This window comes from Anopheles stephensi, chromosome 2 (assembly GCF_013141755.1).
Source record: "Anopheles stephensi strain Indian chromosome 2, UCI_ANSTEP_V1.0, whole genome shotgun sequence".
In the NCBI taxonomy this organism is placed as follows: Eukaryota; Metazoa; Arthropoda; class Insecta; order Diptera; family Culicidae; genus Anopheles; species Anopheles stephensi.
The window spans coordinates 85,606,013-85,628,997 of record NC_050202.1 but is presented as its reverse complement, the minus strand read 5'-3'; the positions used below and the strand labels follow the sequence as shown (position 1 = coordinate 85,628,997).

Here is a 22,985-nt window from a genome sequence, read left to right as displayed (position 1 = left end):
ACTTCTTGGACGACTATTTTAAGTGATTGAAGCAAGATAACCTGGAGGAATCTTTTCGCCTAGAATCTCATACTTCCAATGACGATGAGATGAGATCGAAATATCTTAGTAGGCGTGACATGTGACAGGTGCACTTTGAACTGTTTTGGCGTTTCCGGTGTTTTCTTTTTAGTAGAAAGAAGCGGTTTAGGTCCAAGTGAACGGTGATTCTGATTCGTGTAGGGCAAGGAAGGTCCATTGCTCAATGGACAGAATCGCGTACTAGGAGTTGGAGATCTATCTCACCGGGAAACCTTAGGAAAATTCCCTACAGCATGATCTTGAAGAACACCATCCTGCAGAATGATCCCTCGGTTGCGCGCGGAAAAATTGTCGCCCGCATGTTAGGTCTGCCTTATCAATGATATCATATTCGAAGTATCATATCATATTCGGCTAGTAGAGATGGAAAGCAACGAATTGCACATGTTCAAAGAAGAGATAGTTTCTCGGTTGACAGAATTTGAATCAGTACTGGTTGGAGTCCCGCTTGGACATGAATCCCAGTGCTAGAGGCAGCAGGAACACCCATAAACGTGATGAAAATTAATGGTATAGCCATTTTCCTTATGGGTTAGCTAGCCGTTTTTTCCTTTCGTGCTAGACCTGCACTGGTCAACACTGGCGGAAGTTGTCAAACAAAACGTTCTTTTGAAGGGCAAGGGTGCGACTCCGTTATTTCCTCCTTTCGTGTACCCGTGCTAATGCCGGGTTCACCAAATTTTGCGTCGTAAGTTTCCCGCGCTCAAGTAAGAAGCCGTCGGCAACAGTGGAGAGGGTTTTTTATGCCTTAAAACACATATACAAGCATTTTTCCATTCAAATAAGCACGATTTGTAGCGCAGCCTTTCGGTAGGTTAGGAAATGTCAATTTTTAGTCCACTTTTTCGCAATATGTGCCCGCCCTAGGACGGTTGTTCTGCGGAAACGCAAAAATCTACATGCCAAAAAACACGCTCGCACACACTGTTACAAAACTCTTCCTACCTCACTGTCACAGTGTGCTGTAGCGACATGAATGAATAAAATAAATCATTCCAATTTTGCTGGTGTGTGTTGGTGTGGTCCGCTTCGGATCGCCTTTTTTTTGCGCCTGCCTAATGTTGTTTTTAGGTTCTTTATGTTTTTGGCATACAACCCCCAGAATCTCACCCCCCGTGCGATGATGCTTGCCCTGTGTGCGCCCGCTTGCTTTTCTTGCTGGCCGTAATTCCGCTACACACACGCACACACACGCACACTGCGCTCTCTGCACCGCGTTTCAACCTTCACCTTCGCGTGCTTCCTCGGCTACACACAGCAGCACACAGCCGCGCTTATTATACTATTTCGGTCTCGGTTCCGTTCCGCTGCCGTCGCACTGCTTCACATTCCGCGGCCGTGCTTCCACATGCCTGCTGCTTCCCGTCATCCTACGTCATTCGCTTTCATTTCGCTCTTCCTACTACGCGATCATAGCGTATACGCACGCACACACACACAAACAGCGCACGAAGCGCACCCCACAATACATAGCCACCGGGTCGTTGGTGGAAAGGAAAAGTGCGTGCGAGTGTGCGTGGTGTGTTGATCGCGGGCCTGCCTGCTGTCGGGTGACGGCCAATGCTTTCGATTATCTCACCACTTTTCATCCGCTCCCGCATCCTTCCACATCTCCCCGGCCGCAGCGCTCCGACGCCTGCCCTGTAAGAATAAGCGGGCCGTCAGCACATAAACGAGATTGTGTCAGCGCCCGCTAAGAGCAAAGCACGCTACGAAGCAAACGAGAAGAAACGAGCGCTCGCGAGCGCGTGAGTTGGTGTTGGTGAACACACTTTACCGTTGCATTGGGCATCTCGTTCTTGCCGCGCCGTACAGTCGCGCTTTCTCTTTCACCGTTGCTCGACTCCGCATCGCAGTCGGCGGCGGTAAAATGGTTGTTGGCTAAAATGGTGGGCATTTGTTTGTGTTCGTCGGTCGCGGCACAACGTCGTTTCTCTACTGTCGTTCGTCGCAGTGATTTTTACAGTTTCTCACCATTGCTGGGTGTGTTTGCAAATACACAGTTCTAGTGAGTTTTGGAAAATATACGGTGCGTTACTTTGCCGGGAAAAATTAATGTCCGCCACCACTCAACCGGGTGTTGCGTATTGCGCACGGGGAAATTGCATATTGTACAGTTACTATCGATCGAAGAAGCGAAGTTAGAAGTGCGAAGAGGCGAAAGATTGTCGATAAGACGGAGATTTAAAACGTGAAAAAAAGTCATACGGCTTGGAAGTTGAAGTGTCGGCTGAAGTGGAAGAATTTACGGTCAGCTCGTGCCAAAAGAAGAAGCAAAAGGAAGGTCCACCCTTCTGCCAAAGCCTTGTGTGGTAGCGTATTGCTAAAATTGGTGCATAATAATTACTGAAGTGAGCTAATAGTGAAGTTAGAAAACAAGACACAAATTATTATTCCATACCAGAACAAGCAGTGTAGTTAGTTTCGTTCGTTTTGTGTGTACCATCAAACTGAAACGAACACCCCAATTGTCCGTCGGCAAAACATACCTAGCCGTGTACGTTGCTTGATCTTAGTGGCGTGTGTGTGAGAGTGTTTGTTGCTTGTGATTTACATAGAATAGAAAAAAGAGCATTAGTTTCTCATTATAATTGCACTAAACGAATCCATTTTTGATGTATTTAATCTCCAAAAACCTAGTGTTTGCGTGTATAGCTAAATGTCCAACTACCACCGGGTGTTTGAAAGAAATTCAACGCGGAAAGTGAAAAAATTATAGTGAACTCGATTTTGCAAACGTGTTAGTAAACAACGGCGTAGATTTCTGTCACCCAGCATCGCTGCCGTCTGCGATGGGCAGTTTTTGTGCGTCGGAAAGTGAAGTTACCGACGGGATGGTATAAACGATGACACTTCACTGTCAATCAGAGCGTTTTCTAGCAATAACAAACGGTGTGCGATTTGGTTGAAGGAGAAATAGTGGATCAAAGTTTTGTAAGCGGAGAAACAGAACCAATTAACCTTAGCGGTCACAAAAACGCTGTTCGAAATGTCGGTCCAAGCGAAAAGGCAACACTGCTACCTGTGCGATCTGCCGCGTATGCCGTGGGCCATGATACACGACTTTTCCGAGGCGGTTTGTCGCGGGTGCGTCAACTATGAGGGTGCGGATCGGATCGAGCTGGTGCTGGACACGGCCCGCCAGATGAAGCGCATCCATTCGGCGGCTAGTGGTGGTGGTGCCGGCGGTGGCAGCAGCAGCGGTAAACGTGGCCACGAAAACGGCGAACTGTCACATCGGTCCGTGCCGACGGCTGCCGGTCCCCATCACTATTCCGTCCGGACAGGGCCGAACGGACCGACACTGGTGGACTTTACGCCGAAGCACGAACCACACGACATTGCCAGCGTGCGGGCGGGTACCCGGATGCAGCAGCATATTCCACCGCATCACATGGCACCGCACGGTGCAGGCCGGCAGCAGGTTCCGCCGGCACTGTCGGTGAATCTGAAGCGACCACCGCCGGATGATGACGATCATCAGATGGAAGGGCCGACGGGCAGTGCGAAGCGCGGTGCCGATGATCCGAATGTGGCCATCCAGCGACCACCGCTGACACGTGGCGAATCGTTACCGGCCGTACCGTTTGTGCCGGATCGACAGCCCAGCTACAAGGATAAACATCCCGTGCGAACGGCATCATTCGATACGGCCGCTTTCAAGGCACTCGGTAAGTTGGTAGCTGGTGTGAGTTGAGAAACCCTGCATTAGTTCTTTGCAAGTCCTTTTCCCTTAAAAAATGTAAAAATAACGGTGTGAGGTAGATAAAAGCGTGCGTGCGAATGTGTGTATGTGTGTGTGTGTGTGTGTAATTTTTCACCGTTAGCATAGGTACAAAACGTATCCTAAGCAGGCTGCGAGCCTTGCTTTTTTAGCAAACAAAACAAGAGGAAGGAGAAACAGGAAGATCCTTTTTCTGGGTATCGTGACCACATTGATCCTACCCAGGTGTTTGGTTTGTTTGAGTTGGTGTGAGTGCGGATGGCTTGAGAGGTAAAAAAAAAAACAGAAAAGGACACATGTTTTATTTGGTCGTTTGTGTTGGTGCTATATATTTGAAATGTTTTATTATTTATGTTACTGTTTTATTATTATTTACCTGGTTTTGAGTGTGTGTTTTTTTCGTTTCTTTCCGCTATGGGTAGTTAATATGGTAAATTTTTAGATACATTTGAAGGTACGAGATGCTGTAAAGTAATGGACATAAACACATTAGGATGTATTTATTTAAAATTTAATTATTTGTTTGTATGTACCTTTTCGACTATGTATTTCTTCTTCTTATTGGGTTTGGGCAACCATTTGCTGCGATGTAATGGTTTGTGGAATGGTGGAACTGGCAATCCAGCAACGGGTAAACTAGTTGCAGTAAGTCAGTAATGGCAGGCCTATGTGGCAGTAAGACCAGGCTATTTGCGACTTAAATTACTCGTCAAATCGCGAGCTTAATTCAAACAGAGTTGAGCAAAATTGATTATATTTTCTTACGGAAATGAGGTGCCATTATTATTGATTCCAATTTTTAACAAGTAAACTATAAGTGCAAGAATTGCAATATTCACTACGTAATAGCACAGCAACCATTTAGTATGAGTAATGGGTGCAATTTCCGTCATTAACGTTTGCCCATCAATCGCAAATGACAGCAACAGTGGTGGGATAAGTTAATTGGGCTTCGATCTGTTGACGTAGCTTTTGGATTAAAAAGACACACATACACGCACAAAAGCAGATACCTATATAACGCCGTCGGCATAAAGACGACAGAGGAGGGGGTGGTGGTGGTTTTACAAAGTGTGCGATGATGCAAACCTATATATCAGCAGCTCAACACCACTCCCGTCGGTCTGCAACCCAACCTCCAACCAAGTTCAAGGACGTGCACGTGCAACAACCACCATCCATCCGTCCATCCACCGGAAGAGGAAAGCAGGGGGAGGGAGGGGCGAATGTTTTTGAGGCGTCAGACCTAACGGTTTTGCCGTACGGGCCAAGGGAAAGGATGGCGCAACACCGCCAGATCAATTCTCTACCCTCTTGGTACCAACCATCCACCCCGTCGATCCGTCCCGGCACGTTCTGCCTGGTGCAGCTGTTACAAGCCGGTCGCAAACACTGTACCGCGCGTCAATCAGCTATCAGCTGACAACGTTTTTCCCTTCGGAAGCAGAAGAGGAAGGAAGGCGGACGATCCCGAAAAAAAAGGGAAACGTGACAAACTCTCGAAGGAAAATAGAAACACACGTCCTTTTGGGCTGGCTGGTCTTCACTGTACGACCATTTTGTTTTTCCTTTTCTTTTCTACACATTCAATATGCTGTTGTCTTGGATTATGTCAGGTAGAGGGAAAGATGCGCACGGGAAGAATTCATTTGGATGGACCGAGTGTTATCCCTTTAAATAGTGTGTAACGTTCGGGCAGTATTTTCTGCACCAAGTACTGTTAAACGGTCCTTTTTTTAATTTTGTTTTAATGATTCACATGATTGCGGCCCAGCAAAAAATCCCTCAGGTACACATGTTTGCACACTCTGCGTGTGTTGGTTAGCTTGTCCGTTACAAATGTTACGTTTATCTTTTTACGGCTTCGGCTGTTTTATGTTTCAAATTGCAGGTATAGAGCAAACCGTAATCTTTCTGTTTTGTTGTTGTTGTGTTTTCCTTTTTGTAATTGCCATTAAGAAGCGGTAGCAGCTATACAAACAACCACGACATGCATAAATAAGTGCAAAATTAAAAGGTGTCCCGTGTTATGGGCCATGCCTGTTGTACAGTGCGTTGGCGAAAAGCGCGATTCAAATTCATCACACGAATGTCAGCTGCAACTACCGAACAAATACACACACACACGTAGACACAAACCCAAATCGTACATTACAGCAAACATAGACAAGTTGGTGTGATGTGAGTCAGAGTTGACTCAGTCACACCGTTGATTGGGATGGGGTGTGAATGGGTGGGATGAGGTGGGATAGGCTGTGAGAAATAATCTACCAGCCAGGATGGTAGCATGGTAACGGTCGTGATGGAGTCGCCTACTGCCCCGTACATCTATCGCTCGCTCAGCACAGTAGTACGCACCTGGGACAAACAAATTTCATTTGCCTGGTGTTAGGTATATACACCAGTACACGCTCGCATATGTACATATGTATTGTATGACTACGGTCTGTAGTGTTCTTCTGGCTTTAGCTTTATAAATTTTCCAACCGGACTTGTGTATGTTGCCATAGTTTTTGTTTTTGTTCCTTCACGCCATTAAACTCCCTAGCGGTGGGTACCATTTTTCAAACCACCCAAAACGGGCAAGCGATCATCATCACGCGCATTTTACACCACCATTTTACGTACGTGTATTTTGGTTGTGTGTGAGCGCGTTGTCGCTCTTTGGAGGGAGGAGTTTTTAATGGATAACCCAAAATTGAACGAGAACGAGAATGTTTTGTTTTTAATGGAGATAGATGACCGCAGTACGTTGCTGCGAACCAACACACAACACATGGTGGTGGAGCAGACACCACGAACTTTAGAAAGGTGGGTGATGATGTGGACAAACCGGATTCGCGGTTTTTTTCTTTCGGGCGGATCCCTTCGCATACATGGGATTTACCGCTATGTTGTTGTTGGTGGCTTCCACACCGAGAGTTCTTCCGGAGAGAGGTCGCGAAAATGTCTTCACTGAAATGGGAAGTCAGCCTTGAGGGTTAGTTGTTCTCTGCGCAAGGTCTTTTCGCAAGGCATTAAATGATCCAGAGCAGGTTTTGTGTTTGCATTTGATTTTGTAGTACAGAAAAGTTTTTTTAAGCATATGTTGATCAAATGTAAAAAATACTTCCTTCTCCTTTCATTTTGGACATGAAATCTCTTGAGAAGATTCCACCAAAGAACTCGTCGGCTTGTCGTTGTAGGAGCGTGTTGCCTGTAGCGGACGCGATTTCTACCGGTTCCAAGCTTGGCGCACCGGTTGGCCTACTTCAGACCAGTTTTATCCCGTGGGTTTGGTTGGAAATGAAACTGGAACCACCGGGGCCACCCTGCGCTGCGGCGGTTTGCAATAAATGCAGTTTTTCTCATTCCTTCACGACGACGCCACAGACTGTAGACATGCTTGTGCACAGGTTCTCGCTGACTGTTGCGTGCGCCCTCAGCACAGCGGACATTACCCGTTAACCCCCTTTGCCCAGTCAAATGGACCGGAGGGGGGAAGAAAAAAACCAGTTCCAGAACCTGTTGTTGTTGTTGCTGTTGGGTCAGGTAAAACGGGGGGTGGTTTGGTAAGTTTTAATACTCTCCTCATCATCGGCACGCGATTTTCTTGATGTTGCTCTTATACAAGTTGCATGCTCACTTGATATCTTGCGTTTCGAGAAGGTCTCCCGTTTAGGGTGTTCCGTGCGTCGGATTGAGCCTTTCACTTTGCCAGACTAGAAGAGCCAGAGTTGCGCTCTGCTAGAGGTGTAGTAAAGCAGTCTAGCCGACTGCGTGTTTGTGTGCGTTCCGTTCATTGGGTAAAGGCCCTCGAAACGATGGTTCAAGTTTATGGATTACATCATCATCAGCCCCATCATCATTCAACCCCCCCACTTCCAACCACTCCCAACAACGGCGGGAAGCAATGTCTGGTCGACCGAGAGAGAAAGAGCGAACGAGACTCGACGTGAAACGCGGGCCCGGCTGAGCTGTGAAACTTGTGGTGGACGAAACCCCAGCGGTAGGAGCTCTGGGGAGCCAGCTTTTACTCTACACACTGTTGTTGATGTTGTTCGAACGGGGGGAGGCACCATCACACATTTACTAACACTTTGCTACTAAAACATCGCGTGCTACAACGACGACGGTTGAATAGGACGAGGGAGCAACACTGCTCCGCCTGCTGTTCGTCTGGTGGTGGGTTTTTGGGGTGGCTAGCTGACCGTGGCCGTTTTCCTTTCGTGACGACGGTTTTCGCTGTCACGTCTGTTACGATTTGATGCGAGCCGGGGAAGTGTCGGGGTGGCCCAGAAAGGAGGTTTCATACAATAAAGCAGGAAATAAACAACACGACGATGACGAAGGCACACCACACAACACTCACTACTCTTACCATAGTAACACTACGGGAGCGCGTGCGAAAAGAAAGGGAAAATGAAAACTCATGGCCTTCTCCTTGAGCGTTCGGTGCCCAGAGTCCCAGTGTTTGTGCTTTCCACCCAATAATCGAGCCTGGCCTGCTGCTGCTGCTGCTGCCCAACTCGTTGGTGCGGTAACAGTTTTCCTTTGCAGGTGTGTGTGTGTGTATGGGGGGAAAACGAACTATTGCGTGTGCTGTGTTTGGTGGGGCCAGCGACGACGATGGTATCTCGAGGTGGACCGGTAAAGCGTAACTTTTTGTTGTTTGTGCCGAACCATCGCACGTTGATTGATCAACCAAACGGCCGACGGTGAAAATAGACGACGATTTTCCATTTCTACTGTGTTAAAAAAGCCTCAACAACAATCACAAACAGACACACACTACTTTTGAGACGATGGTGGTGACGGATCGGATTCGTTTTGTGTAATTTTTTCATCCACTCAGTAGAACTTATTTGTGTGAGGATTGCTGTTTGGGAATGGGTTTTAAGATATCTGCATCGGTCCACTAAATGAGGTTGTTTTCTTGGTGAATGTTTCTGGTCTTGCATCATGCATTTTCGCTTGAAAAATCTTAAGTGTTCTGTGTATAGATGAGATGAATAATTGGAGACAGTTGTTTCGGGTGAAGAGCACCACGGCTGACTAACCAGCTATTGGTAAAGTCAAGTTACGAAAATCAGAAATTATAGACTGAGACCTCTTGAGGTTGTAGTGCTAAAGGAGAAAACACGTTTGTTAGTTAGTTTAAAAAGCCTTTGAGTTGCTATACTTCTTTCGACTCTCAATTTATTTGTCTATTTTCGAGACACATTAAGGTGTGGATATTCTTGTCAGTTTCCTTAAAAGTAGTTGTAAAACAGTCTTTTGCCTAGTTCTATGCTACATAGTCCAGGAATGATTAATTACACTTTCTGACCAATCACGAACAGATGAATCATCGTGCCGTGTGAGTTGGAAAAAGAAATCGATTCTATCCATGTATCGAGTTTCCCTGTTTTTTTTTCTGTTAATACAGAACTAATTCCAATGGCGCGGTGTGAATGGAGCAAAAGCCCTGTGTAGTTGGCGGCGGGGGAGTGTTTGTATCGTCCCGGTTCTTCATTTATTACGGTACCGATGAATCGAAAGCAAAAGCGGCCAATCCATCTGGGTTAGAGGGGATTAAGTGAAGAAGAAAACAAAATTGAAGTTTAGAGGAATGGGTGTGTTCGGGAGGGGGTGTGCAGGGGAAAAGAATTTGGTTTTCAATCGATAAAAAAAACTGACCGGGACGTTCTTCCTTCGTTTTACACTGCACTGTTTCTGTTGGTTTGTACTACGTTTAACCTTCGACGGGGCTTCCACCAAACAAACCACGATGTTTTAAATAGAAGACGGTTTTTGAATGGAATGTGTGCCGCCATCCGTCGGTCTGGAATTATCTTGGGATGCGAGCGTATATATGTAATACATAGGTGTATCGAGAATTTGTTGCGCTCTCGTGTTCACAATCACGCTGTGGTATTTGTTATTTGATGGTGTCCTACACAAACCATCTCCCACACATCCACATCGTGTACATGATGCATCGCGCGCCTCCTCCACGCTATCGATCGATGAACTTGTACTGCCGTGTGATATCTTTTGCTCGCGGAAGTGTACTACAAGCCGCTGTGTGAAGGGCACTGGACGTGCGCAGAACACGGATCTGCCACAGCCGTGTCGCGCACGGTCACAGATTTCAGATTTCCGTCCGATGGGATCCTTGTTCGCGTGTTTGTCGCGGTGTGTGAGAGGTGCTCCGGGGGCAATAATTATTACCGTGTCTCGTTCGCAGTACCCCTTTTTCCGGTCAAATTTTTGGGGATGAAAAGTGGGAAAAATAATTCAAACGAACCCCAGACAACGACGGTCCGGCGGGACATAATACACGACCCGAAAACATAGCAACAAATCAAAGGAAACGTGTCGTTTCCATGCTCACCGGGGTCGTCGTCGTCGTCGTCACATGGATAACCTACTTTTGCTACCTGAGAGATATCCTTCTTCCTCCTGCTCTGTTTTCCTTCATCTCGCTCATCCCCTTCTTGGTGTGTGTGTGTGTATGATTGTTGCCCTCTCTCTAACTGTACATTATGCTGCTTTGAAAGTGTGCGTGTGCATCATGCTGTGAGGGAATCATATTCTACCCGTTCTTGTTGGGCCCCTCTACTAGCCGCCACCTGGAGGGATTCTTGAGGGTTTCTACATTCATCCGCGCGCGCGGTGTTTCGCGAACTCCGTAGGGAGGGGTTTTGTGTGTATGTTTCTTCTTTCATCCTTTATGGGCTGAATTTCTTGCCGCTTCTCGCGTCCCAAAGGTGGGGGAAAGATATGATGGTGTGGTGTGTATCCATAGAATACCGGTTTTGTGAGGTTTCTTCTTCGTTGTGTCTTCCCAATTTTCTTAACATTCCCAAAACAACATCATCATCATGGTCATCGTTTTCCCCTTTGCTTGAACCGGCTGCTTGCTGTTGTGTTCCTCAAAAAAAAAAACCCTCTCTTTCGATCGTAGCCTACTACTACTACTCCTTCTCGCTCGGGTGCATTTTGTTTGCTTCGATAATCGCACTCACGCGTTGGTTTCATTTTCCATCATCATCCCCATGATTTCTTCCCGTTTGTTTTTCGTCGATCTTTTTTTTTTTATTTGCTTCGCTTTCTACGATTATGTAAAGAAGACGTTCAACCACCGTACAAACCGCTTCACCTCACTGTTCTTTTTCCATTCGCGCCTAACCGGAGCCCCGAAAATCTCGACACAGATACACACTTTTTTGCTCTCGGTGCCTGTTTATTTCCTTTACTTCCCTAGTTTTCTTTCACTCTTTTGCTGTTCTTCCGCTACATTCCTTGGGCTACGATTTTACGATTCCATTTGGCTGGTGCGTTTGCCCGCATCGCGCACACCCGGCATCCAAAAAATTTGCTTCATTTTCCTTTTTTTTTTCTTTTGGAAATGCTCTATGATTGATGGGAAAAGCGTGACTCGCGGAAGAAAGAGAGGGAGAGGGAGAGAGAGTGAGAGAAACACGACGCATTGAGAGGGGGTATTGCAATGCCTGCTTTGGGTTAATGTTTTCGACCTTCAGTTTGTGTGCGGTGAAAGAGATAGTTTGGTGTGTTGTGTTGTAGTTTGGGGGAAATGTTACTTTCTTTGCACAAAAACGACCAAAAAGCCACGGTTGACAGTATAATCTTTTGGAGGCTTTTCTTTCCCCCCCCCCTGTTGATGTTACGTTTTGCTGCTAATGGTCATTTGTGTGCAATGATTGATTGAAGAGGAATTAGTGTGCAGTTTCTTTTCATACTTCCCGTGTTGAAAAAGATCATGCGTCTCCATCAAGTAGTGCGCACGGTGTCATGTGCTCTACTTAATACGGCATTCAATTGATTCGTCTTTTGTGAGTCGTCGTTAGGACAAAAAAAAATACAAAGGCATATTTTCTTGTTTTTATTATTATCTTCATTTAATACATTGTGTATTAGAAATATTTGAATGTCTTCCTTTGAAGTTATTTTACTACTACGTTTTTTGCATATGAAAAAAGTAATAGAAATTTACATAATGGGATCGGTACTTCGTTTTACTCGGCCTCGTTCTTTCCTGTAATAAAACTGTAGCTAATATAAACACTGTCTTATAGCTGAACGGCACTGAAGACACGCAAATGTCATCGTCAATACCGTCCAGAGAGGGTTCTGGAACAGTGAAAGGTTAAGGACATCGTAACAGACCGGAACCCACGTGCATAAAACTGAATATGTTAACATTTATGGCTGAGATTTGGAGAATTCATTTGTAGCATTGGATTTGATGTGAGATTTTGTTATAGCTAACTTGTAGAATTAACTAAAGATGGAATTTGTGCAGGATTAACCACATCTTGTAGATATTTAAATTAAATAAATAACTACTATTACTTAACGCAACGTTCAATAAATGGTGTGGTGTGGAGAAAATAGTTCTTTAAACAATTAGCACTTTAATCCTCTATAATGATGGCACCGATATTCTAAATACTTCCCATAACAACTCCTTATTTAAATCGAAGATTTATTACGGTGCAACAGTAGCTGGGAGTGCACCAGAAAAAAACCACCCAACAGGTTTTTTGATACATGTTTTTTCTTCTTCTCTCCACCTTTCTATTCCCATCTCTCTCTCTCTTTCTCTCTTGCAGACCAGAAACAACAAAATGTGGGGATTTTTGTGAACGCCCCAGTTATGCCACGAGGTAAATATGAATGTACCAAAACTAATGATCTCGTCCTGCAGATGTTCAGCTTGAGTTATGTTGCTACTTAGCTTCGATTCCTTGCCGGGAAGTCGAACGATTTTAGGTGGCCAGGATATTGAAAAAAAGCGATCGCCTTTACGATCGTGTTATGCCATCTTTTGTGCTTTGATCATACTGTACACTCAGTACTCCAGTAGTCTGGTGTTGTTGTCCGAATAAAGAATGGGGACGCCCTAATGTTGGCAAAGGTGTGAAGTGCATGTGAAAATCGATTTTACACAACCACAAGTAGAGTGTGTGCGGTTGTTTGCGCTCTCCGTTCGTTTGCTTTTGTTGTTAATAGTTAACAAAACGAATCAACAAAAGCAACATCCCATTAGCCATTCACATCCGCCAGGGCAAAAGTGTCCGCAGGCACAGCAACAACAGCGCGGCCCCATCGGCATTGTCCGTTCGCGCTCGCGTATGACGAATGGTTCGCTCGCGGGTAGATCCGTTACGGATCGATTCCGATTGACATCGTTGGTGGTTCTGGCGATGGGTACGTGGGATTGAACGTGGGAACCATGGCCATGACACACCGTGGGCCAATGTTTGCTAAATCGCCGAAAATACCGTTCAAAAGCTACAAAAGCTGTTTTGCATTTACTAAGCTTTATGCGTTGGGGTTTGAATGTTTAAATATAGACACCTTACAAGAGCGTATAATCTGCGTAAAGAATTAATCGCATTTGTGTTGCAAAACACAGAAGAAAGTAAAATATTGGGCAGATTCGAATTGAACAAAATTGAGCAATTATTTGAGGGAGGAGCACAAGCGAAAATTTCCACGTGTACGTTAATTGCTTAATGTGTTCGATTTAATTGGCCAATTAAATTGCTAATGAAGTGTGTTGTGCTCTATAAATGCAATTAGAACTATTAGCAACACACCGCAAATTGTTTTGAAACTCATCAATCATCGTTTCGTGGGGTGAAGCGAGCAGAAGAGAGCTATGGGAGGATACGATCCAAGTGTGGAGTCTTCGTGATCGTATGGTGATCGAATGATCCGCGTCCGTTTTCTTACATGACACCCGAGTTCTGGGTGGAATGGAAAAACGAAACCCTTCTGACTAGACCCTCAGAAGGGGGGGATGCATAGCTACGTTGATGATAACGTTCCGCTTATCGGTCCCTAACCCAAACCAGCGCCAGCCGGTTTCGGACCGTCGTCGTCGTCGTCGTCGTGTGCACATGTTGTGTTCCTCAGTTACGTTGTCACTGGAACATCGATAAGATGTCTCAAAAACAGAAATGAATCTCTGATCCCCCTTTCACAACACCCGTACGATGCACGATGCTAGTGATTGGAATATGGTGAGGCGCAGTTTAGCCTGTTTTTGATAGTGGTGGTGAGATGATACTGTTGTTTTCCTCTTCACCTCAGCGTGTTCCGGAACTGTGGCGCAGTCAGACGGCGCAGTCGATTGCGTGTCGTAGCTATCAGCCCCGGTTCGGCTGGTAGCCCTTCAAGATCAAGCGTCGTCCGCGTGTTCCACCGAATGCACTATCAACCCGGGTTGGTGTGCGATGATGCAACACGCACGCAGGACGGGATGATGGACCACATAAGCGCGATAAGCGATTTGTTGACGAGAGTGTATGTGTGTGTGTGTGTGAGTGCGCTTTGGAGCATTTTTCGAGCGCTTGATAAGCGGACCGGGAAGTGTGCGGATCGTTACAACACCCCCCGAGCTTCGTGTAATGATTTTGTTGACCACCACTCGGTCGGTCGGGGTGTGTGTGTGTGTGTTGGTGAGCAGCGCTCTGATTCACTACACCGGAACTCGGTCTAAAAAAAGGGGACATCCCTTATCAACACGCTGGAGCACGAGAGCACATCAGCTGGTGGGCTGGAATATTTGTGTTATTTCGCATTCTCTTTTTCCCCCCTCTGACCAGCAATGGGAAATGCAATCGATTAGTACGAAGATATTCGCAGTAATGTAGCGCGGGTTTGTTGATGCTTTTGCGTCTATTAGCGAAGGCACGCTTATCACGCAGACACACACACATGTGATGAAATACAGTCGTCGGCATTAGGTGAAGGTGGGCAGTAGTAGGTTGTGTTGTCGGGTATAGGACTAGACTTGATAAGCGGTGACCCAACTGCGAGGGAAAACGATTGCGAGTCGCATCGGACTGGCGTGTCCTGGCGTTGTAGCTAATCTGGTGAATGAGAAGTAATACGGCCAATAGTGATGAATTGGACGAGATGACTTGATCTCTAATTGATCTGGTTCCTTTGAAGATTATGCCTAGTACAAAAAAACTTCCACGAGTGGGTCTAAGAGGCTATTAACGGGAACTTTAGGCATTGAAGACGTAAATATTGATGGGGTCTTTTTGACCATGGGCATGTGAGATAAACATAAATTGGGAGATTCTCCAGGCGAAGTCAGATCCAGCCCTAACTCCACGTTATATTATTTGGTGTGGTAATCAGTGAAGAAGGCAGCAATTTTGCTTTAAGCCTGATGGGAAGAACACTGCAGAAGTTGGTCCGTTTCCTACAGCAGAAAGTCCTTACCATGCTTATGGGAGACTTCCTAGTTCGATTGATGCTTCTGCATAAGGTTAATAGGATCACTAATGCACACAGATATTCACATCGATTGGCTTACAGTTTAGAAACTGCAATGGCCTCGGATGTCAGTCATGTACTCATCTTTCTTTGGTTAGGAGACAGTAGCTGACCGTCTCAGTACAGTAGACGACGGATAGGGGAAAAGATCACCTATAATAGCTTAAAGCTTGTGTGTAGGGTCGTAGCATGCAAACATTAGATGCTGTTGTTGCTAGATTAAATAATGATTTAGAGGACATTACATCTATTAGGATTCATCCTGATCCGTACACTGTCCAACAGTTGTCGTCGTCCGGTGCATTGAAGTGGGTTTTAGCAACAATGTTCAACATCGTTTTTTTTTTCTTTCTTTCTTCCCTCTTCCCGCCCTTTCTTACAGTCTATCCGAACGTGATACCGATCGCGCCCGCATCGATGGGGGGCGGTGGGGGAGGTGGCGGCGGTGGCGGCGGCGGAGGCGATAGCACACCACCGGCACCGTCCGTTGCACCGTTGCAAAGTCCGATGGCGAACCTAATGTCGATCACCGAGACCCTTCCGCCCGGCAGTCCCCGCAATGGGCCAAGCCCACCGGGCCCACCGCCACCGCGGACAGCGTCCCGCGGCTCACAGCATTCGCCGAACAGTTCCGGTAGGTTTTTCGTTTTTCGCTTTTGGTTTTTAGTTCGGTTCGGCCTCTGATAATGGAGGTCGCGGGGTTAGTAGTTTCCAATTGTCATATCTAAATTTCCACAACAAAAAAACTCCCATCCTTCCGGTTCCGATCGCGGACGCGTTAGGGTAGGCTTAGTGAGATGGTGTGGTCGAATCGGTTCGCGACGGGTAATTAGAAAAAGCGCATGAATCTTTATAGCCATCGGGCGGAGCAAGTGAATGTTTTGAGGATACAAGACTAGTTTCCGACGAGTTCCTTCTCGAGATGAGATATGTATTTAAAAAAAGGGGTTCGATTCATTTTGTTGAACGCATTATAAAACCTGCACACAAACAAACCAACACACATGCATCAGAAGCACTTGCACAACCGTACTCCCTATAGGTAGCACCATTCCCATCAATAATTCCCATTCTTTTGACACCTTTACTTCACAATTCAAATTAACTCAAAAATCTTTCTTTGTCTCTCACTTCACCTTCGCAGGCTCATCGAGTGGACGAAGATCTTCCGGCTCCAGGCATGTGTCCAGCACGACGGTTACCTCGTCCGAAGCGCAACAACCCAACTCGTCGCTTCCGGGCAGCGGTGGATCGACGACACCGAACGGCGGAAGCGCCGGTGGTCCAAACGGAGGCAACGGAAGCACCCCGCCCGTCGCCATGGGTCCCGCTCGGTCCTGGTCAGCAAATGTCCCAGCAAGTACCTCCACCACCACCCCAATCACAGTCCCAATCGCAAGCCGGCCCACCGGACGGAGTTCCACCGGGTATGGGTGGTAGTGCCGGTGGTCCCGGTGCGAATCCTGCCGGCGGTCCCAATGCAAGTCCCGCTCCACCCGGCAGCGGTGGGCCACCGGGCAGCGGTCCCGGCAATGGTGCACCCGGCGGACCGGGAGGAGCCGGTGGACCAGGCAGCGGCGGTCTTCCGCCACCGCCCGGTTCGGCACCGAGCAATGCACCGCCCGGTACGGGTGGGCCAGCGCCGGCACCAGCACCAAACCCCACACTCAAATGCACACTGTGCCAGGAAAGGCTCGAGGATACGCATTTCGTGCAGTGCCCTTCGGTTGGTCACCACAAGTTCTGCTTCCCCTGCAGTCGGGAGAGCATCAAGCGACAGGTAAGGATCGACGGAGCGGACACCCTTCGGTGCAGGATCTAATCTTGTCTAACATTTTTCTTTCCATAGGGCTCCGGCGCGGAAGTGTATTGTCCGAGCGGGGAAAAGTGTCCGCTGGCCAACTCGACGATACCGTGGGCCTTCATGCAGGGCGAAATAGCGACCATACTGGGCGAAGAGCTGAAGGTAAAGAAGGAGCGCGAAACGTAGAGAAGTCGGTACACCGTTGCCAACAGTGTCGCTGCCGGCCCTGTGGCCACGGGTAGATTCACTAACAGCAGCAGCAGCAGCAGCGGTTCAACGTCCAGCGCAACAACAACGACGGGCACGGTTTCGGTGGGCGCCGGTGAATATTACACCCGGTCCCGGATGTTGCTGTCCGTCGATGGTTACGATGAGGTGCGCGTCTGTGAGGATGATGAGCAGGAGGAGGAGGAGGAGGAGGCTGTGAGAAGGGGCGTCGAGCGAACTTCCCCGCCCGAGGAATCGCCGGATCCTCCCCGATCGATGGTTGGCACCGGTTACGGTGGCGGAAGGCGCGATATCAACCGCGAGCATACAATGCAATCGCATCCGGTTGAAACTGCTCCACCGCAGCATCAGCAACCATGGGAGACGGATTTCTATCAGCAATCGCAACTTCAACCTCAACCATCACCATCATCACCATCATCGATTCCACCACAGCAGCAGCAGCAACAGCAGCAGCGTTACGATCGTCAGCTACGATCGCATCGGCACACGCGCCACCATCATCAGCGTTGAAAGTGGACTGTTGGCCAACGGAAATGTGTGGAGCGGCAAGCAAATGTTCTTTGTCCGCTTTGTTTTATAAAAACGAAGCGGAAACACACACACACACACACGCACGCAAACCCCCGGCGGATTGTAGATAGTTTTTTGAGAGAGAGGGTGGTACACACGATGCTCTGCTCCGGGAACCGCCGCCGGTGCCGGATCACTATGAGCCGAAAGGAGCCGTAATCTTTTCTTGGTAGTTTTTAATGTATCGTTTTTAATAGTGTGTGTGTGTGTCGAGATGAAGCAAATTTGGGACACTAAGAGGGAGGGGGAATCCTGTTTGCGAGTGGGATTCGATTGTACATAGTTAGTTTGAGCATATTATTGGGAGGGCACAGAAATCCGGTAGGAGAAAATGTGTAGCGAACTTCCCGTTGAAACGGTTTTGGTAGCAATTAACAATCAGAGGAGGCGCACAGGGGTCGAGTTTTTGGTACACAAAACGGACGCTGGCCCGTGTTTTGACGCAATAGAAAATTCCCCTTCTTCCCCGCTCTGCTCTGATATCGGGGTGGAGTTGGCTGGTCCGGTTTTCCGTTGGCTTCGTTCCTGCAAGAGTACAATGGTAATTTTTTTTTTCGTTTTAAGATAGCGAACGAAGCCTTTGGGGGTGCGTCAATAATGAACGGCGGTAGTTTTGTTGGGAAGGAGAAAAGGACGCGTTGGGGATGTTCCTTTCTTTTTCTTTCTTCGGGCGTTTTAAAGCTACCTTTACGTGAGATAAGCATAGTGTACAGCACGAATTGTTCAAGTTTCATTCTGTTTTAAACTGTTTTTAACGTGGGGCGAGATCCTAACGATCGCTTCGTCGAAGTTAGCCATTGAGCGTAAACGCGAAGCCTGATTCAGTTCTGTTTTATTGTGGAAGGCGAGGAAGGCTTTAGACGCAGATGTGTGACGCGCAAGGGAAGCTATAACTCGATTTTTGCGAGTTTACCTATAAGTTGAGCATGCCCACACAGGCAAATTTGATATACATACGCAACATAAGTACACATGCATTCTTTAAACAATTTTGTATGATTAAGCAGAATACAGAGAGAAAGTGTGTGTGTGTGAGAGAGAGAGAGACAGAGAGGAAATCGAAGAGAACAGAATGAGGTGAAGTAATGTTTTAATTTTATTATGTACGTATTTATAACTGTAGTTGACGATCGTATCGTTTATTTAATGTTTTCCTTTTTTTGTTTTGGAAGAAAAAAAAAACTTTTGGAAAGCGGGAAAAACACACACACACACACACACACACATTTTTCTTCCCACCCCCCCCCGGAACGAGTTGTACATATGCGAGCTAATTGATTAGCAGAATCCGCCAGAAAGTCGGAGAGAGTGCGTGAGTAAGTTTTATTATTAAAAATTGAGTGTAAGCAAACGTTTTTTTTTTTGTATCTAAACCACAAAAGCCCCACGCGGTAATGTAATGTACTGGTTTTCTTTTTATACATATACTAATTAGTTACACATTTCGATTCCTGCAAGAGAGAATTCAATTATTGCATTATGACAAAACAAGGGTTTAGCGGAGGAGCTCTAACAGATCGTTCGGAAGTGAATGATGATCGAACACACAAACAGTTGCAAATACAGTGAAAAAATTCAATTATTTTCTTCTGAAAAAAGAAGGTTTCGTTTGTTTTTCGTTTTTTTTTCTTTATGTTGGTTCGGTTCGGTGTGTTGTATTGGTTTGTTCATTTCCATTTAGCAGGTGAGTATGTTTTCCTTTACTTTTATCTATTTTAATTATTTTTCTTTTCTTTTCAATGTTAGTTGTGACTAGTGGTACTTTGTGTGTGTGTGTGTGCCCGCGCGTGACCATATTTTCACGTGTATGATAGTAGCCAGCAAACCCAAGATGAAGTACCTTTGAACGATATGAACAGTATCTGGAATATAGCAATCGAACCATTTTGTGGGGTGGCGGCACACGGCGTAACCACACCCAGTACTACCTTACCTAAGCAGGACATAAACAAGTAACCAATTTTTGACTGCTAAGCGAAGCAAAATATTAGCAAAGAGAAGAAAAAACACAAACAACATAAAGCGAACACAATTTATCGTCATTCGACAGGGAGCAGGGGGTAAGTGTAGAGGTTTTCCTGGGTAGTGACGCTCCGGTTCTCTTTCTCTCCTATAATAGGCATGTGAAATCAGCAAAGCTCTCTTTTAGCAATTAGCATGTATCATCCTTCCGTCGACCAGTATCGGGGCGACATTACTAAAGGACGCGTTTGCGCAATATAATCACAGCATACACAGCATAAACGGCGCCAAGATTTAGTTATTAGCAGTGCGCGAGAGAAGAGGATTACCATTTTTCTTAGATAGTTTATTGATCGGCACCGAGAAGCAAACCAAACTCGGGTAGCAATAGAAGCGTCACGTTTACGGTGAAGGAGCTACCAGGAAACCAATAGGGTGTTGATTGCTAAGCGTGATACCATTTCCGATTAGCGTGATCCGACGACTTTAGCTTGAATTGTTTGTTGATAGGATCGTTTCCCCACTTGCCATTCTCGCTCGTCTTACGATTCGCGGTGCTCTTTAATTTCTTCCACCAATGCATGCCGCAAAACCGTTGACTTGATAGTTGCTAGAAATATATATATAATTGTGCAGCAGTACAGGTAGAGGAGCGTTATTATGTTAAAAAGGGGGTTAAAAAGGGCCCATAGGCCGCCTCGAAGCGCGAAGGAGGAAGCCATCGCTATTGTTTCCTTGATCCGTACCACCCTTTAGAATATACTTAGAGTTTAATGGCGCGTGATTTCCATTTTTGCTTTCACAGTATAAGAATTGTTCCGCGTGTGCGTGTGTTTCGTTACTCAATAGCAGCCCCAAGGCCACTCGGTAGGGCGTCGGTAAAACCGACCGTCCGGTGCGTTTGGTCAGCGTTTGTTAGTTTTTCTTTTTAATTTGCCAAGCAAACGTAAGAGAAAGTAGAAGCAAAGGATGGAGAAGTTAACAGTTAAAAGCATTACTATTACACACTTACACACGCAGACAGAGAGACAGAGAAGGGAAGAAAGGTACTATTGTAGCGTTTCTTGTTTCGTTAGGAGAATGATTCCTCGACTACCTTCATGTTAGTGCGGAGCTCTGGAGGGAGCTCCCATCATCACCATGTCCCCCAACCTGAGACAGCCAGCGCAGGATGACGTTGTTTGATTTCGAATTTTCCATTTGTACATTTACTTAAGCAAAGCTGACGATGCGCGGCGACACACGATGTCCTTCCGGGGTTCGTGATCGTGATCGACACCCGGCCCCCGAAAGGCTCGTCGCTTTCGTCACATTGGAACACAACACTCGCCATATTTGTACATACTTGTAAACAACAAAGAAGAAAAGAAGAAAAAAACCCATAAAGGATGTACGATCACCTGTGGTGGGGAAGCGTTAACTGTCCTGTTTGGTCAACGTTACGTTCCCAGGACGATCGAAACCCTTCTTTCCGCGATTTGGATCGTGCACGTGCATGTTGCAACTTTCGTAGCGAGATATTCTGTCCGATGACAATGATGAATTACCTGAAGGGGGGTGGCCTGGAATGGGGAAGGGATGGCGTATCACCACACGTCCCCGGTATATCTTTCTAAGCATGATAGAAGAGGTTTGATACTGGAATAGTGTGCTTGCTCGACACAGGTGCTCTAAAATCGAGAAACCATCAAGTTACATTGCAGACATTACCATTGCTTCATCCATCCCCCATCCAGGGCAGGCAGATGCAGTTCTCTTAGACCTTGGTAAAGTAATTAGCATTGATCCTGGCATGATGATCGATCGACATTTTGTACATATTGCAACAAAATATATTGAAACGAATGGAAAGCAAATAAACATTATATAAAAAAGTCTACAATAATAATCTATCGACAAACCAAGCGCTTGATTGTGTGTGTGTGTGTGTTTTTTGTTGTTGTGTTGCATACCTTCCCAGCGACTGCATGTGCATCAGCGTCATCGAAGCGTAACGACGAATGTCGCGTTGTTTGGGCGGTATCCTAGCAACGCTTGGTTCGCTCCACCGCTCAAAGGACCCTTCGCGTTTGTAGTCATTCAGTTACTGACTGTTCAGGATGCGAGACGAAGAGTGCTTCACGCCGTCCAGTGTCGAGGACAGCACCGTAGACGATTCGTCGTTCGATGCGTTGCGGTTGGGATTTAAGAACCTGTACGATGAGATAGATTTTCTTAGTGAACAGGCTACCCGGACGGTGCAGTCGCTGATGAGCACCCATGACAGCGTGGGTGAACCGGCGCAAGTGCTCAAGAGGGCCGATGTTGATGAGCTGATAGCGTACGCACGGAAATTCGTTCGTGAAACGAGAAAAACCATCGTCTCGTTCGATGAGCACGGTGTTCAGTGTGAGCCGGAAAAGCGATCCAACAAGAAGGTGTCGACTCCCAAGTCTTGGCTGCTACAACCGAAACCAGAGAAGATTATCGTTCGCTATGAGGTGCGTGAGTGTCCATTTAAAGATCAAAGCGCTATCACAGTGACGCAAGACACCCCTGCGGACGTTCCGAGTGTGGTGTCCGATCAACCGGAACAGTTGAACAACAAAGTAACCGTAGCAACCGCGCCGGAGGTACGTACCGTGGGCACCAATGTGAACTTCGTTTCCCAACGTACCGTAGCAAAGAGAACGAATGTGCAACGGGGAGTTGTTCCGCAGCTGCCACCGTTGACAGCGAGATCAGCAAAGTGTCCAAGTGCGTGTGAGCTTCGTGCGCGACCCGTCATTAAAGCACGTGCTCCTCCCTCTACAGCTCCTGCATCAACAACGCCCAGGAAGCCGGTGAAGCCCACAGGACGTACGTTTTCCGATGGACAGTTTAAGCTGCTGTTCGAGAGGTTTATACAGATGCAGGCAGATAAACATGGGACAGGAGGTTCGGAAAGCGTTCCCGAAGACGGAGCAAATGTTGCCAAAGAACAGGTGGATCAAGCAGGGAACCCCGAAGTAGAGAATGTTGCGCTAGTAGTTCCGGTTGATAGTACGGGTCGTGGTCCAACAATCGAAGAGAATTATGAAGAGCTCAAACAACCTAACGATGGAACACCAGCTCAAGAACAGCCCATTGAACCAGTCGAAACGCTTGGGTTTACAAGTCATATCCTCCCCAGCGTTTCTATCAAAGGACGCTGGGATGCTAATCTGAAGGTACAGCAGACTGCAAGCGTAGCGATAATCGACGAAAGGGATAAAACAGGTGACGAACTGCCGAATGATAATGTAATGTATGTTGAGTTGAAACGAGGACAAAATACTGTTGCGAAAGAAATAACTCGAACCGAAAATCCCACAA

The 22,985-nt window shown here is 46.7% G+C and overlaps 1 protein-coding gene across 1 annotated transcript; it reads left to right on the top strand.

The window, feature by feature from the left end:
- The first annotated feature begins 1,976 nt into the window (after positions 1 to 1,976).
- On the top strand, positions 1,977 to 21,025 carry LOC118503713 (interferon regulatory factor 2-binding protein 2-like). The gene is made up of 6 exons (XM_036037276.1): positions 1,977 to 3,752; positions 12,403 to 12,456; positions 15,468 to 15,719; positions 16,230 to 16,425; positions 16,526 to 16,865; positions 16,935 to 21,025. Exons 1-6 carry the CDS (start codon positions 3,071 to 3,073, stop codon positions 17,073 to 17,075), a joined length of 1,665 nt encoding a protein of 554 aa, XP_035893169.1. The 5' UTR covers positions 1,977 to 3,070; the 3' UTR covers positions 17,076 to 21,025.
- The last annotated feature ends 1,960 nt before the right edge of the window (positions 21,026 to 22,985 follow it).

Coding starts and splice junctions, on each gene's coding strand:
- LOC118503713 (XM_036037276.1), top strand. CDS start 3,071: ATGTCGGTCCAAGCGAAAAGGCAACACTGCTACCTGTGCGATCTGCCG. Junction 12,457..15,467: donor CGCCCCAGTTATGCCACGAG/GTAAATATGAAT, acceptor CCTTTCTTACAG/TCTATCCGAACGTGATACCG. Junction 15,720..16,229: donor GCATTCGCCGAACAGTTCCG/GTAGGTTTTTCG, acceptor TCACCTTCGCAG/GCTCATCGAGTGGACGAAGA.